The 17,175-nt window shown below is 43.6% G+C and overlaps 1 protein-coding gene across 2 annotated transcripts; it reads left to right on the top strand.

Annotated features, from left to right (window-relative positions):
• Positions 1-1,104: 1,104 nt before the first annotated feature.
• Positions 1,105-6,686, top strand: S1PR1 (sphingosine-1-phosphate receptor 1). Of its 2 annotated transcripts, XM_045897086.3 has the most exons (3): positions 1,105-1,677; positions 2,085-2,308; positions 3,989-6,686. In XM_045897086.3, exon 3 carries the CDS (start codon positions 4,152-4,154, stop codon positions 5,298-5,300), a length of 1,149 nt encoding a protein of 382 aa, XP_045753042.1. In that variant the 5' UTR covers positions 1,105-1,677; positions 2,085-2,308; positions 3,989-4,151; the 3' UTR covers positions 5,301-6,686. The 2 variants fall into 2 exon arrangements, with proteins under 2 accessions (XP_045753042.1, XP_054368686.1); XM_054512711.2 differs by lacking the exons at positions 1,105-1,677; positions 2,085-2,308 and adding an exon at positions 3,631-3,767.
• Positions 6,687-17,175: the final 10,489 nt, after the last annotated feature.

The following is a 17,175-nucleotide window of genomic DNA, read 5'->3' as shown; positions in this document are numbered from 1 at the left end:
GACATTCATTAGCCTATATTTGTATACATTTTAGACATATAAATAGTCAAGAAATTAGCACAATTTGGGGCGCCTGGGTGGCTCAGCCATTGAGCGTCTGCCTTCAGCTCAGGTCATGATCCCAGGGTCCTGGGATCGAGCCCCCCATTGGGCTCCCTGCTCTGCAGGAAGCCTGATTCTCCCTCTCCCACTCCCCCTGCTTGTGTTCCCTCTCTCGCTGTCTCTCTCTCTCTCTCTGTGTCAAATAAATAAAATCTTAAAAAAAAAAAGAAAGAAATTAGCACAATTTAAAAATTTTAAAGCTAGAGGTTTGCTTCCCTTTGGGGAACACACACTATTCATTGACCGAAGGTGTTTGAACTGGGGGTCATGACATCTGGGAGACATGGCATTAAGTTGTGGAACCCAGCTCCGCCACATACTAGCTGGGATATCTAGTGACTTAAGCTGAGTGACATTTCTCTCATCAATAAAATGACCAACAATGCTTGCTTAAGTTAGATAATCTACCATGATAGATAAGAGTTTTGGTGTGCAATTCACTTTAATTCCTTTCCCTTAAAGAACTCATAAATTAGTGGGTGGGGTGGATTTTGCCAAGTACCCACCTTAGGCCAAGTACCCACCTCTTCTTTTAAGTAAGTCCTCAAGCCCAATCAGAGCCCATCTATTCTAGAGTCTAGAGGATCGTTATCTTAGTTTCTATGTTGCATGCATATACTGTTGCTGACTTTGTGGCTATGTGCCGGCCGCAACTCCGTTGATGAAGACTTTCAGGCAGCTGTGAACTTGATTTTAACTGTCGTTTGATTTCTTCTTTTGCGAACTCATAAGATCCCAGAAACCGGGGTCTGTTTATTCATTTAGCCTCCTTCTGAGTCATTCAGGTACAGGGTGTGTCTATCAATTGAAACTGCACACGGAGAAGTTTTGCGTTCACATCTGCCAGGATGGGAAGCCAGTGCGACCAGGGACTGGGTGGAAATCTGTGTTGCAGCAGGGCAGGGCAGAAGTGCTCTGAGCTTGTCATAGAGGAGGAGCTGACCAAGGCCGCCTCTAGTCTCACCTTCTCAAGTAGCGTCTAAGAGAAAGAAAAGAGCGGGCGTGTTGGGAGCTTTGAGGTGTGGGGGCCTCTAAGTTCTCCCGAGTAGAAAGGGAGAGAAGGGCACCGGCCTCAGACTAGGTTGGCTGGGCCCAGCGGCTCTTCCCTTTTGGAAAGTTGTGCTGCCCAAGCTTTTTAAATCTCTCAGGCCCCAGCAGCTGCCCATGTCCCCAGAGGTCTCCCACTGGCCAGAATCTGGGACCCACGGCTGACTTTGCGCCCGGTTGAATAAGGGAAACCCCCACCCAACGTCTCGCCAGGCGCTGGCCCATCTCACCGCGAGTCCCGGGAAAGCCACTTTCTGCCCCTCAGACCGCAAGTTTCAGGGCAGCAGCGGGATGGGGGTGGGGAGACGTAAAGGAACCTCCGGGGCCATTCTCCCTTCTAGGCTGCTGCGTATCTCCTCCGTGTCTCTTGCAGCCCCTTGCCAGCTTCTCCTCCCCAGAGAGCGGCCGGGACTCTCGGGGTCTCGCCCCGGTTTTCTCTGCCTGCGCAGAAGCGGCCGCGGGCGCGCCCCGCCAAAGTCTTCGGACTCCGATCCAACCAAGGACTCCAGCGCCTAGGGGACCAGAGAGGTGCGCTGGGAGACGCCGGGCTGTTCTCTGCCCCCTAAGACTTTTCAGGAGGGAAGTTTCCAAAGGCTCCCCACCTCCTCTCTTTTGTAAGACTTGGGAGAATGGTCTCCGGGAGTGGAGGACAGCAGGGCTAGGGCCGTGATTTATGCATCAGAATCCAGGGGGCACCAGCCTCCGTCCCTTCTCTGTTTTCTTTTTCTTTCTTTTCTTTCTTTTTTTTTTTTTTTTCGGTTGCCTGTGGGGGAGGAGTGTGTGTGTCTGTGTGTCTGTGTGCGCGCGCGCGCGCGCGCTTCTGCCCCAGATCTTTCCTGGACAGTGAGTCTCTGCAGCCGAGATCCGGAGGCCCCCAGCCGCTGGCGGAGGGCGTGGGGGTTGAGATATTAACCCCTCCCCGCCTCTTCCTACAGAAGCCACCCAGCCTCAGCGGGGCGCTCGGCGACTTCAGCTAGCGGGCCGGCGCTGGCCGCGGGGAGCAGGGCTGGCCATTGGAGTGTGCGGCTGCGGAGGGAGGGGACCCCGACTCGAGTAAGTTTGGAGAGCGTCGCAGTCAGTCCCGGGGCAGCAGCAAGATGCCGAGCGCGCAGTGGAGACCCGGAGCTCTCCCAACGCAACTTCGTCCTGCCTGAGCGAGGTAGGGGACTGCGCGCCTTGCCAGCGCGGGCCGGGGGCGCGGGGGACCGCCGCTGCAGGAGGTCTTCAGTGTTAGAAAGGAATTTTTAAACCCGAACGAAGCAAAAACAAAAAACAAAAACAAAAACAAAAAAAAGAAAAAACAAAAACCAACAACAAAAAACCCAAACCCCAAACCTTTTAAAACATCCATCTCTGGGCGCTGGAAACATTCATCCCTGGGCTGCTAAGGAGCCCAACCCGATCGGATTGTTCTTGGGGCACTTGTGATTTATGAAGTTCGGAAAAGGGTTAAGTCCAGTTGTAAACCCCACCACGGGTAGGGGATAGTGAAAGCTGCGGTTGGTCGCAGAGGGAGGGAAGGCGCTTATATTTGGAAATCCTATAGACAAAGAATATGGGAGGTGGGGTAAAGGCTTAAACTTGCACTGCCGGCGAGCAGGGTGCGGAATTAGATGGGAGAAATGCAGAGCTTCTGGACGCGAGCAGCCTCTGCTACCCGGGGAACTGCTGTCTCTATTACTCCACTTCTTTCACATTGCTGCGTTATCTTGAAACATTACAAGTAGACTTCTGCTGACCAGTGCCATGTTTCATTCCCTCCACACTTTGTAGTTCTAAGAGAGGAGGCAACGTGTTGGGGGGAGGGCAGTAAATGAAACAGCCGGCTCTCGTTCAGCAACGCACCAGACGTACATTTATGTTTCTGGACAGAAGCTTTGAACTTGGAATTAGGAATGTAGTGGCATGTATCGTTATCATTAGTAGTATAACTTCTCTCTTTTGTGTGTGTGCCTGTGTGTGTTTTGGCCAAACTCACAGTAACTAAACATACTCCCTATACAATCAATGAATGTACTAAATTCCTGGGATTTATTGCAATCTCTTATGAACGATTTTCACTGAATACCTTTATATTTTCTTGCACTGGCTTACAAGGGAAAAAAAAAAAAACCTAGAAGAAGAAATTAAGAAAAGTCAGTTGCTTCACAGAAGCGTAAGCTTTCCTGTTTACCGCAAGGCCGGGGCGGGCTTGGCTGCCCACACCCCTCGGACCCTGAGCACACCTGTTCCTAGAGAGTTATTAATAGAGCCCAAAGAATGACTTACTCTGTCAAATGATTTTCGTGCAAATCTAATGTCTTGCAAGGCAATTAGGAGGTGGTTCTCAGCTCTTTTAGCTGGGTGGTGGTGGCAAGCAGAGGTGGTGTGCGTCTCCACCCTCATATTAGCGGTTGGGTCTCTTCCGAGGTGAGACCAAGAGCTGGTGGTGAACCCGCTGGTGAGCGGGCCAACGCTTCAGCGAACCTCCAAGCTGGAAACCTGGAGAGGGTTGGAGTTGGGGGAGCGGTGAGAGGGCGGGAGAGGTGTTATGGGGCTCACTTCTCTAGTTTTCCCATTTCCATTTGGATGTGACACAGGAGAATTTTCATCGTGTCGATTTGGAGTTTTCAGTTTGGGTAAATTTTTGTTCTTTCTCCCTCCCCTGCCCTCCCCCCCCCCCATTTGGCAAGAAATGTGAATTTGATTTTTTTTTTTTTTAAATCCCACTCTGCGCTTCCTCCAAGTTTCCTTAAAACAAATCCACGACAAAACTGGAGCAATGCCTTAGCTAGAATGAATTATGCCAGTGTGCTGTGGCTTTTTCCCTGACTCTCTCCTCTTTGTGACTTGTTTAAAGCTGCGGTTTCCGAGGCCCTCTCCAACCAGGGCAAAGCGACACAAAAAGCCTGGATTTCTCGGACAGAACCACCTTCCGGAGCAAGTGAAGGCTCGCTCGGCCTCGCCCTCTAGCGTTCTTCTGGAGAAGCGCCACCCCCGGATTCCTGGAGACACTGTGCACCATGGGGTCTACCAGCGTCCCGCTGGTGAAGGCCCTCCGCAGTCCTGTCTCCGACTATGTCAACTATGACATTATCGTCCGGCATTATAACTACACAGGAAAGCTGAATATCGGCGCGGACAAGGAGCATGGCATTAAACTGAGCTCGGTGGTGTTCATTCTCATCTGCTGTTTTATCATCCTAGAGAACATCTTTGTCTTGCTGACCATTTGGAAAACCAAGAAGTTCCACCGACCTATGTACTATTTTATTGGCAACCTGGCCCTCTCAGACCTGTTGGCAGGAGTGGCCTACACAGCCAACCTGCTCTTGTCTGGCGCCACCACCTACAAGCTCACCCCCGCCCAATGGTTTCTGCGGGAAGGGAGTATGTTTGTGGCCTTGTCTGCCTCCGTGTTCAGCCTCCTAGCCATCGCCATCGAGCGCTATATCACAATGCTGAAAATGAAACTCCACAATGGGAGCAACAGCTTCCGCTCCTTCCTGCTGATCAGTGCCTGCTGGGTCATCTCCCTCATCCTGGGTGGCCTGCCCATCATGGGCTGGAACTGCATCAGCGTGTTGTACAACTGCTCCACCGTCCTGCCGCTCTACCACAAGCACTATATCCTCTTCTGCACCACTGTCTTCACTCTGCTCCTGCTCGCCATCGTCATCCTCTACTGCCGGATCTACTCCTTGGTCAGGACTCGGAGCCGCCGTCTGACCTTCCGCAAGAACACGTCTAAGGCCAGCCGCAGCTCGGAGAAGTCGCTGGCGCTGCTCAAGACCGTGATTATCGTCCTGAGCGTCTTCATCGCCTGCTGGGCGCCCCTCTTCATCCTGCTCCTGCTGGACGTGGGCTGCAAGGTGAAGACCTGCGACATCCTCTTCAGAGCCGAGTACTTTCTGGTGCTGGCAGTGCTCAACTCCGGCACCAACCCCATCATTTATACTCTGACCAACAAGGAGATGCGCCGGGCCTTCATCCGGATCCTGTCCTGCTGCAAGTGCCCCAGCGGGGACTCCGCGGGCAAATTCAAGCGACCCATCATTGCCGGCATGGAATTCAGCCGCAGTAAGTCGGACAACTCCTCCCACCCGCAGAAGGACGATGGGGACAACCCAGAGACCATTATGTCCTCTGGAAATGTCAACTCTTCTTCCTAAAACTGAGCGCTGCCGACCCACGGGGAGAATTCTTGCGTGGTCACCCACCACCCAGTGTTCGGAAAAAAAAAAAAAAAAAAATCTCTGTCTCGACTGCTGCCAGGGAGGAGCTGCTGGGAGTCAGAGGGAGGGCGGGCGTAGTAAGAGCAGCCTGGTGGTGCCGGGGTGTTGGTGGGTTAGTTCCTGTGAACAATGCACTGGGAAGGGTGGAGATCAGGTCCTCGTCTGGAATCTATTTCCTAACCCCCCCGCCCTGGAGCTTTGATTTTGCACTGAGCCAAAGGTCTAGCATCGTCAAGCTCCTGAAGGGTTCATTTGGCCCCTCCTGGAAGACTAACGTCCAGGTGTGAAAGCGTCTGTCGGGAGCTTTGAGGAGATGTTTTCTTTCACCTTACTTTCCAGCCCAAGGGATTGTGTGCACTTCTGTTTCTCTGGGTATGCTCTGCATATCCCACCCTCCCTTGGCCTTCACACCCGTCCTCAAAAGTCTGTTACTTTATTATTTGAACTACCTGGCGTTCATCAGAGCTGGGGTTGTGGCATGGTCCATTTCTTGATGGTTTGTAGCAGGTAGGCTGTGTCCAGGAGGTAAACTGTGAGGAATGGAGATGGTTTGGAGATATAAAGCAATTTTATTTCCCGAGGCCAAAGTTTCCATGTAAGCTGGATCAGTTTTTTGGAATTTGGTTAAAGTCACTTTGATTTTTTTTCTTTTAACAACTTTACAAGGAAATGTATTATAGCATGGTATCCATTGTGGCTGAAATCTGCATAAGGAAGTCCAATTTACCTAAATGGTATCAGGCAGGATCCTTTGTGTCATAGGAGAAACAAACTAGCAAAACCAGGTGAAAACTGACTGGGGGAGGGGAGGGGGGAGTGACTGTAAACCAAGAGAGATTTCTTAATGAATCTGTCTAACAAATACAACATCTGTCTTTGGCACTTTGTTGATGTTTATTTCAGAGTGTTGTTGTGAATTAGTTCAACCAACAGGATGGTTGTATTTTGTTGTGTTAAAAGTACTTTCCGTGATTTTTGAATGTATTTGTTTCAGCATTTTATTGGATTTTTCTAACTTGTGTTAACACCGTTGAACGTGTATTTCCTAAGAAAATACAACCTTCTTGTGCCATTAAAGCATTACTTTAACTGATAGGGAATACCAGAAGTTTTTCAATACAGCTGTTCATTAAATAGTCAATTAAAGATGTGTATAAATGTTACAAAAAATATATTGCTGTCTCTTTAGTATGGTTTTCAGTGCAATTAAACTGAGAAATGTCTTTTAAAAAATAGTATTTAATAGGTTTCTGACTTTTGTGGATCATTTTGCACATAGCTTTATCAACTTTTAAACATTAATAAACTGATTTTTTTTAAAGATTCCTCTGTGGAGAGCATTTTTTAAAAAAAATTATTAAGCTTCTATTTGACTATGTGGCTTTTTAGAATCAAAGTTACGGGCAAATTTCTATTACTCTTTAAAGGATTTTACCTTGATAAACTAGGGTGTAAAAAAAATGTGGTTTGTTAAAAACCGCTCTTTTTCAGGAAGAGAAACTTCAATAAGTTAACATTGAAGAGTAGTAAAAATGTGATGAAAACCACCAACCTCTAAATACCACATTGACAAGTAAATGTAATTATTGGAGTTTAAATTACATTCAAGCCAAACTAAATTATATATAATAATTCTTGTCCTAAAACATGGGTTTAAAAAAAACAATATACAACAATGTTGCATATCTAATTTAAATTATGAAACTCAATGGTCATGGCAAACACATCAACAAAAGCTTACATGCTTGGCTTTCCACCAACATGCTGGAGAAATGGGGATATGGATATGGGAGACAGTATATTAAATCACTTAATTTTTTTCAGGACACTGTCTTGGCTTCTCCCAGACTACCTTTGAACAACATGGGACTATACAGTATCAGTGAAGTAGCAAGTTGCAGAATGTAGGTGGCATAGTATACACCTCATGCCTGAAAACTTTCAGTTAATAGTATCTGAAAGTTTTAACATCCTAGCTGTTACTTTCTCCAACTATACAAGGAGAGCAAGGGCACTTTGTGAGCATCACGGAATTACTGTAATAATTCATTTTTGTTTCAACATTATTGTCACCTTCACTGGGGATTTTGGTGTGTTTGGCTCTTCAGTCCTATTCTTACTTTCAGAATTTGTGCTTTCAACTGTCATTGAATATGCACAGGACACAGTTGGGACATGAAGATAAACCTCACCTAACAGAGTAGATGTCATTTCTGGGTAAGGTTAACTGTGGGAAACAGAAGTGTGTTCACTAAGGAAACCTTAGGTCACAACCTCCAGTTTCCTGAAGGAAATGCCAAAAATGCTCTGAAGACAAAAGACTGGAAACAAACTGGAATGTCTCTCTCCATCTGTCTGCTGAGGCGGAAGGAATGAGTTCATGCTGCACTCACTTCCTAGAGCTTTCGTTACAGAGTCCAGCATAATGGAAAAGCATGTCCATTTTGTGTTTCTATGGAAGATAAGTGTTCTTACTCTTGGTTTTATCTTTATAAGCACAGCAATGACTCACACAACATGGGGAAGATGAAGTAGGGCAGCTGACCCTGGTGGAGATTGGGGAGCTCATGACAACAGTGACAGAGAGGACAGCCTTGCTTGCCCACCTGTGAGCACATTATCCAATCGTTTAATGTGCATTCTTCCTGGAAATTCCAGACCATGCATTTCATTCCAAGAGAGGTAGACAGTCATGCACTGTAGTTTTCCTGGGCAGATGTGGGACAGAATCCTACCTCTGGCCAAGAAGCAATGGCTAAGATAAAGGAATCCTTGGTGGTATCTCAACATGGATATCTGGTTTTAATTTAATATATCCTGAGAATTGAGGATGAAAAAAAAAAAACACCTCAGTAACTATATTTTTATACTAAAACAAACATCCATGAACCTTTGATTAAAAAACCTATGTAGTGTTTTATAAGAGGAGTAAAACAGGCAACTGGAGCAATGCCTGACATATGCTTGTAGAAGTGCCTCTGATTCATAAATATTCAGGAAGTTACAAATTGACATCAAATAATACCTTATTTCCAGAGCACCTGGGTGGCTCAGTCGGTTGAACGTTGGACTCTTGGTTTTGGCTCAGGTCATGATCTCATGGTCCTGATGTGGAGCCCCATGTGGGACATTATCATGGAGTCTGCTTGAGAGCCTCTCCCTCTCCCTCTGTCCCCCCTCCCCCCACGCTCTCTCTCTCAAATAAATAAAAGAAATCTTTTAAAAAAGAATACTTTATTCCCAACAATATTGTGATTACAACTCTACAGAACATTTCAATAGATATCTTATATAAGACAAATGTTTGTTCTTGCTTTTTAGCCTCACTATAAGTAGAAAAATTAAATTCTTTAATAAAAGTTGATCTAGTGATATTAGAAATTGCAAAATTTATAGTAATAGAAATTTTGCATTTATGTTAATTAGAGACTGGATTTTATTTTAGTAACATCAGCACTTTGGTTGTGTCTTATGCTATCTTTAATGTTCCCCCAATGGAGAAAGCCTTATTATGAGGATTTTAGCTTCTTTTCAAATTAGATTAATTTCTGTCATGGACACTGCCTATGATAAGGATGTGCCCAATGTAATACTCTTCTAATACTTCTAACCCAGACTGTACTTTTTGAATGATTTTGACTCTTCATACCTCCATTCAGCATATCACTGAGACCCCTCACGTTTTCTAGGTAACTACAAATATAGCTCAATTTGGGAGCTACTACTCTGAAATAGCAACTTAAGAAAGATGATTAGCAGTCGCCTGGGTGGCTCAGTTGGTTAAGCAACTGCCTTCGGCTCAGGTCATGATCCTGGAGTCCCGGGATCGAGTCCCGCATCGGGCTCCCTGCTCAGTGAGGAGCCTGCTTCTCCCTCTGACCCTCCCCCCTCTCATGTACTCTCTCTCATTCTCACTCTCTCAAATAAATAAATAAATCTTTAAAAAAAAAAAAAAGAAAGATGATTAGCTCTATTGGGGAAATCTTACCAAGGGAGGACTTGAAGTTCAAGTAATTGTAAATATTAGCAACCCCATTTTCAATTGAGAAGCAAGAGATAATATTCAAGTGACACATTAAAAAAATATTTAAATTACAAAACTGTTAAATTTGAACTTGTAGTCACTGGCTCAAAAATTAATGTCTAACTAGGAACTCCTATTTACCTACATTATTTGCAATAATGTTTTCTGTGCTCTCTGTGTAATGTTCAGTTATTCTTTTCTTTAATATTGCTTGCTCCATACTCAGCTGGAATGACGTTTCCTGTGGACACTTAACTAATTAGATCAAACTAGATTGATCTCATTTGTTTCTTAACTAACTAGATGAAACTAGATTTGTCTGTGTTTTTTCTAAATAGTTTTAAAACATCTTGAGGGAGGAATCACAACCAAAAGAAACTTTTATAGGACCTATTAGAGTATTCTTTCCCTGTGGACAGAGTTAAGTTCTTGATGATGAGAAATCATAATAGATTACATCATTTCCCCCAAACTTCCTGCTTTTTTGATGTCTTTCACATGGTCCAAGGAAAGGGACTCAAAATATTTTTTTTACACAGACCACTGCCCGCACTGCCACACTGATTGGAACTGGAGTCATCTTCCAGAATGCCCAAGCAAGCAAGGTCTACCTGAATTACCAAAAGCCTTTAGATTGTTTACAAAGAAAAAGAATTTTTAACCAGTGGTCAAAAGAGCTAGGAGAGATAAGAGGAAGATAACAGTGAAGGGGGGTTAGACCTGAATTTAATTCAGTCTTTTCACAGTCCTTGACAAGAGCCAGGACCAAGAGCAAATTTGGTTCATGTTGAAGATATTTTGCCTAATACATCCTATCTCTTACTCCTGGTGCTTGCTTCTTAGAATCAGACTTTCAAGTGATTCCTGTTTTTCTCCTGCTCTCTTTTTCACCCCTTTGAGGACTGAAGGATTAAAAGTCAGATTTAGCTCTGGGTATAATCATTAGCAAAAGCATGTGTGGATCGTATATTTGAATGAACAAGAATTGCTACGTTTTCTTTTACTGGAGCACCATATGTGCCCAACCAGCTCCTGTGTGAACAATGGATAAACACATTGTGGTAAATTCATACAACAGAATACTATTCAGAAATTTAAAAGGCAACTGCTACTGATACTTGCAACAATTTGCATAAATCTCAAAACCATTCTATTGAGCAGAAGAAGCCAGCCACAAAAGAGAACATACTGCCTGATTCCATTTATGTGAAATTCAAGAGCAGGCAAAACTGATCTATAATGATGGAACTCAGAACAGTGGTTGCCTTGCAGAGAGGATAAACTGGAAAGGGACATGAAGGAAGTTTATAGATTGTTAGCAATGTTCTGTATCTTTATTTTTAGGATGTTGTTTACTTGGGTGTGTGTATGCCTTTGTCTAAACTTACCCAACTATATTAAGGCCTATGAAAACTTTTTTTAAAAAATCAGTATGGTAGACTTCCATCTCAATATGAGGGTTATATGGGACTTTCTGTACAAACTTATGAAATGAGGTTCCAAAGAGTTTAATAGAACATGGCAAAAGTTCCAAAGTGTCCCACAGAAGAAACATGTGCTCTTTTAGCATTCTTCTAAGTCCTAGAACCCAAACATTAAAATGCTAAATAACTGTGACCCGACGATATTCTCTTTGCTTCTATAGGATGAGAATTTGGCTTAGTATTGGTATTTGTAAGCCCTAAAGAATTTCTGTGTCTTGGAAGAGTCTAGGATTGTAACGAAACTGTCACAATAAAAGTCTGTTGACATTCAGATTTCAGTCTTAGGAACATATAATGTACTATAAATAACCTTATGAAGAATGGGCTTTTACACACTGGCAAGGGTACTGACACATATTAATACGGTGACATACAACCTGGAGTGTGCCAAACCATTTCTTACTACCTGACCAAACCTATGAAAGGCATCCAGTCAGATAATAACGCCCATCCCGGGTGCAAGCACTGCAGTGTTAGAAGTAATGCTCAGAGACACAAAATGAACGGAAGGCGGGCTCACGTTCTTGAGGCCTTCGCAAGCTTGTTGTGGCTTAGAGACATGGCCCGTGCTCAGCCCTGTCGAAGGACTCTCTCCTTCAGCCGGCTCTGGGAGTTGTTGGGCGGGGCTGAAGTGCCTCGGGTGCTGCCATGGTCCTTGGTCAGGCTGATTAGACACAAGGAGAAATGGGAATGGGAAAGAAGGGGCAGTGATATCAGGGATGACCAAGAGGGGAAGGTAACTACCTTATCTACTCCCTAGAGCTCTGATCCCATTATTGTTCCACTTTTCTGCTGCTTTGTGATACCAGGGCAGAAAGAACAACCCTATTGAGGAAGCCTGGTGTGGGTGGCTCAGGCTTCCTGCTCCCACCCCTCTTGATGGGTACACCCATCCAGTCCCCTATCCATTCAACAAGAATGCTTGCCCTAGGCTATGTGCTGTGGCTATCAGGCAAACCATTAAAAAAAATCCCTGCCTTCCCAGAGTTACAGGATTCACCCCTCCAGCTCTGGTGCTTCATTGGCTCCTTCTCTTTGGGGTTCGGGGAACATGAGTTTGCCACCGCTGTACCATTCCCTTAATATATTGCATTCTTAAGCAATGTAAAATAATTTTATTTTGCAAGTATGATTCATGTTAGCAGCTATTATTTAACCAATATCTCTAAATAACTTAAAATTAAATAATGGGGCATTAACTTTTAGATTTGGAATGTAGACAAGTCCTTTATGTTATTGGATGCTGTTGCAAGTATCAGCATTTGTATTCAATTTTTCAAGTTCTAGGCCCCATGTGAAATCAAAGCATTCATGTTTTTAGTTTCTGTCTCACCTTCATTTGTGTTTTTCCTCTAGAACACTGCTCTGAACTCTCTTGGGTGGAGCCACTTGGGTTAAAATGAGCAAATGAAGCCTACATTTGAATAAATCTTAGGTGGTGTCCTTTATTTAACTTGGATGAAAGAGAAGGGAGACCAAAATGCACAACTCAAGAGGAAACATGACACATCCTTAATTATCAATATCATTCTGAGCAAATCCATCTAATGCTGAGCAATTGCAAATCAGCTAGAGGGCTAGAGAAACGCATTTTTGGGTGCTGTATGTCTCAGTGGCTACTTCTGCCAGGGAGCTGGGTCTCACTCCCAGGAGACCAAGAACTCTGCACCCCAGTCTTATACACCCATTGAACCAGAGGTAGGCCTCTCACATTCAAGGGCCGTTTTCATAAGGAGGATCCTGGAGAATGCCAATAGCTCAGATGCCCACTAACCATTACCGGATCTACTCCTCAAAGGTCTTCTGGGGGCAGAACTAGTGGTTTCTTCTTCTTTTTTTTTTTTTTTTTCTTTTTTTGCACAAAGGAAAGCATATTTATTTCCAATTTCAGGCTTTCTCTTGAGCCTGTCTAGACACTTCAGAGAAAAACAAATTTAAATCACCAGTAAAGTTATGTTCTAAAATAGGAGAAGACTAATAAAGACATTAACTATCATATGCCTGGAGCGTCTTCACTCACCCAGCTTCTTTTGTGGCCCCAGAAATAGTGGTTAGCTCTCACATGCTGTTCTGCTTCGGCGATCTTCATGTGGCCACCTGCAGAAATAGTTCTTGGTTTCTCTTCCTTGTCTAGATGCCTAGATGCTAGTCAGGGCGGCATTTAGAAAAACACAGATTTTCATATTCCCATGCACACGTGCAAAGTGAGTTAGGATACTGAAGACTTACCTAGATTATTCAATCCATAAAACCCTTTGCCTCGATTATCTGAATATTTTATGCCAACTTCTTTTTCCCAACTGAATTATTATTCTCTATTAAGCACTACAGGAAAAGTTGCAGAATTATAAGGAATTTAGAAGACATACCCACAAGGACCTCCTAATTTAAAGGGGCAAAAAGACCGCATCTAATAACATGTGGTTTAGAAAAGTTTCATATACATTATCTCATCTTACATATTCATTTTATTATTTTTCCTTTTTAAAAATGATGTTCATTCAGTGTCTTGTTTTTTTTCATAATCAGTTATTTTGAATTGTAGCCCCAAGTAGCAAAAATTGAAATGCGTTCACATAATTTAAACATCTGTAGGTGATTTGTATCAAATGGATTTCTGCTCTCTGCTCATTTTCCAAGGAATTCAATACAAACCAGTTTAGTTACGGAACTTGTTACCAAGGGTAAAGTTAAAGGAGATATCTGGATTATACTTTCTTTCCTCAAAGGGGTACTGTTAAGGCAGGAACTGGGCTGAGGTCTCTGTGGCCTGCCGATAAGGAGATTTTGATTTCTAGGATTGTTTATTTGATATTTTTCTACGTTCATCTGGATTTTCTATTAGATTTGCAGAAAGGCCAGTGTTGAGTATTCTCAGAAAGTCTTGGTTAAATACTAATCAAGGAACTAGAGCATATTTTTAAAGTGTGTGTGTTAATACCTAAATGTTCATAGCAGCTAACTATTGGAGTATTGGTAGTGTGGGATCCTGCTGCCTAAATACACATCAGAGTTCCACTAGAGTAAAAACAAAAATTGCTCAATCTTTTGTTTGTCTTCTCAGAAAAGGAATGAATTAACTAGTTCTTCCCCAAAGTAAGATTTTAGAATAAATGTATTAATTCAATGCAATGCTCAACGTTGAAAACCTAAACTATTTTTACCTTAAGGAACGGACAATTACTTTTCTTTGCGTTATAAAATTTTGTGTTGTAAAACTTCCTTGATTTATGGATAGTTGGCTTTTGGGAAGTACTATATGATTTTATGAGAGTGTCTTATAAGAAACAGTTATTCACACATGATTTCTGCCTAATGGATAGGAGATGCTTGTGGAAAATTTGGAGGAATTACATAAGCACCGAAGGGAAAGAAAAGCACACCAAAGAGGCATTTCACTGAAAAACCACGCAGTGATCGAATGCTGTGATTTCTTCCCCAGCGAGGATAGTTTTCAGACCACTGCAGCTGCCTTTCGTCATGCCAGGGTTGAACCTGGCATTGCGGATAATGTTATTAGGTGGTTTGCAGAATTTTGACTCATGTGGAATTGTGTGTGTGTGTGTGACCACAGTAAGTTCACTTGAGACTTTGCATTTCATTATCAATTACGAATGCACTGGTAACTGGTAGGAAGCTTCTATTTGGAGCAAAGTAATTACAACATTTTCTTATTGCTGAAAGCACTTTTACTTCTTCCCTACTTTCATTTCCATCTATCTGAAGGAAAAAGAGGAAAAAGAGCAATTTGTTTTCCATACAAAAGGCGTCTTAGACATCAGGGATTACTATAGTTTCTCTGTGTTATAAACTGTCCACATTCTTTATATGTCACCCCATGAACTTTTCTGTAATTTGGAGGAAATCCATAGCATTAACTCTTATTTCAGAGACTGTAACACCCTACAGCGAATAAAGTTGGCAGCATCGTTTCCCTTTCCCAAATTCCTTTTTTGGTAAATTTAAGGAGGGGCAGATATTGGGGGTGCAACTATGTTTTCCACGTTTTTAGACTGACAGAGTCTCCCTGGGATTTGCGGCCGGCTACTTGAATAATCTCAGGACGAACACCATTCACATTTGATGGCTCTCACTAGGAATCATTAACAGCCCAGTGCAGAGTTTTGCTTTTCACTTAACTTGTAAGAGAATGAAGAGGCCCTGCCAAGGTTCAGGAAAGGATAACAAAGCATAAGCTCTTTAATGGGATGAACTAACATAAAAGTCGAAGTGCACCGAACTCTTTCCCACAAGTAGGACCTGATCTGGGGACTGGCATTCAGGCTGACAACCATCATATATCGGGAAGTAGCACAGAGAAACAAAAAGTAATTCTGCTGAAAAGAGCCAAGTCTGGGCTTTGAGAAAATAAGGATCTATCTGTTAAGCTCTGCTAAGATCGAGATCTCTGTGATTTATTGTATTTTCCATGGTACTGGGTTTATTTTTATTGAAGAGAATTGTAGGATATAGGAAGCATTTGTTTTAGTGAAGCCCTGCTTGGATTCAGCTTGAAGGGTGCTGAACTATTCCTTGATATTGTAGAAATGCCTCCATATATTTGTTGGCTAGTGAACAAGCTATCTTACAAAATGATATTTTACATTCCATACATGACAGAACAGCCTAAAACACGCTTGCAATATCAAAACAATGCTTCTGGCCTGGACCTGATTCCTTGTCAGTGTTAGAAGGCTCTCAGCCTATCTGCCACACCACTGAACTGGCTGATGTTCTTCCATCATTTGGTTTTCCGGGCTGCCTAGAATCGGTCTCTCACTCTATCAACTAGATGCCCAAGTAGCCACTTCCATCCTGAGGCAATTGCATCCTGGCAGTTGAGGCTGTCGGAAGTCTTCTAGTCTGCTTATATGTTCTGACTCAGTGGTTGCACCCAAATGCCTCTAGGCATCAGGCAGAGAACGTACTGGAGCGAAGTGGGCCGGGTAGCGACTGTGGTGAACCTGAGAGTAAATGTCCATCTCAATGGACACCCTCCTCCTGCCCTTGCAGCTACACATGTGAGCCCAGTGGACTTAGGTGTTCTACAAGGAGCTGAAAATATGGATTCTGATGTGTGATCTCCTGATTTTTAAGTACTGTAACTAATTCAATTTCAAAAAATCTTATTCAGGCCAAACGTAACATGAGAGTAGCCATATGTGACCTCAAGGCTCCTATTGCCTGAGGTCCACCGTAGGTGCTAAGTCAGTCCCACTTCAGAGCTATCTCCTTATGGTGGCCTAGGGTGTGAGGGCCCTGGGTGGAGTGGGAGAACAGGCCAGCCTGTGTTCTGGGACTGAGTGTTAGGTAGTCTTCCAAGTTGGCATGTCTGATCATTGGAGTCTGCCCCATATCTGAATGGGAGGTCTCCAGCTCCTGGGTTTCCATTGCTTGGTGATGATGGGTTCAGATATAGTCACATCTCAACCTTTCTAAAAGGTGCCATATTGTACAACAACATCTCAACCTTTCTAAGAGGTGCCATGTTGAACAACGAAGTAGCATATTGAGAAAATCAGTCATGTGCATCGGATGCAGCATCCTAGGCTCTTACCAAATGCTAGTTACGCCCGTCGTCTTCCCTTTGTAAAATTCCTTAAAAATTAAAAGCCTTAAAAAGTGTATGAGCAAGTCTGACTTCCCCATTTTTTCAGTAGCTATACACAACAATCCTGTGAACTGTGTATCACCTTCTGTCCCCTGAGGAGGAATCCTATAAGCTAATGGGGCTAAATAACTTCCCCCACGCCGCGCAGCGAGTGACTAGTGAAGCTGGGCTTTGCTTTTCCATGACCCAGCAAAGCCAGGAGAACTTCCTCAGGCTTCCCCAGACTTATAGAGCCACTGAGTTGGATGGGATCTTAGAGATTCATGTGTCCAGCTGTCTCATTTCAGAGATAAGTGACTTGCTCCTGACTTGTCATCATTTCTCCTTTCCTTATGCTATTTGAAAATCAGAGTCATATTAGCAAGAGCAACGGTAGAAAGTGAAAAATTTGTGTTGCTGGGGATATTTCCATTTTCATGCCTCCAGCTTCATTTCTTTTAGACCCAGCCAAAGTTTCTTTAGACCCTTAGGCCATTGGCCCTTTGCTAATTTTTACAACTGGCATAAATGGAATGCAAGTCTTTGAAATGACAATGATTTTGCTTCTGCAACCCCTTGAACGTCTGCTGTATTTAAAGGGAGCAGCAGATCAAAGCAGGAGGGCGTGGCAAATGTTAATTAGACGCCGGTGTTTGACCAAACAACCCACGAGAGGGTAAAAGCTCATGCTGTAATTTAAATAGATGGTAGAGC

The sequence above is a fragment of the Mirounga angustirostris genome, unplaced genomic scaffold (genome assembly GCF_029215605.1).
Source record: "Mirounga angustirostris isolate CCGP_5_RB_7025 unplaced genomic scaffold, mMirAng1.0.hap1 SCAF_4, whole genome shotgun sequence".
NCBI classification, from domain to species: Eukaryota; Metazoa; Chordata; class Mammalia; order Carnivora; family Phocidae; genus Mirounga; species Mirounga angustirostris.
This window is presented reverse-complemented; position numbering and strand designations above follow the sequence as displayed.

Excerpts from the sequence above, each read along its gene's own strand:
- S1PR1 (XM_045897086.3), top strand. The coding sequence starts at position 4,152 with ATGGGGTCTACCAGCGTCCCGCTGGTGAAGGCCCTCCGCAGTCCTGTC.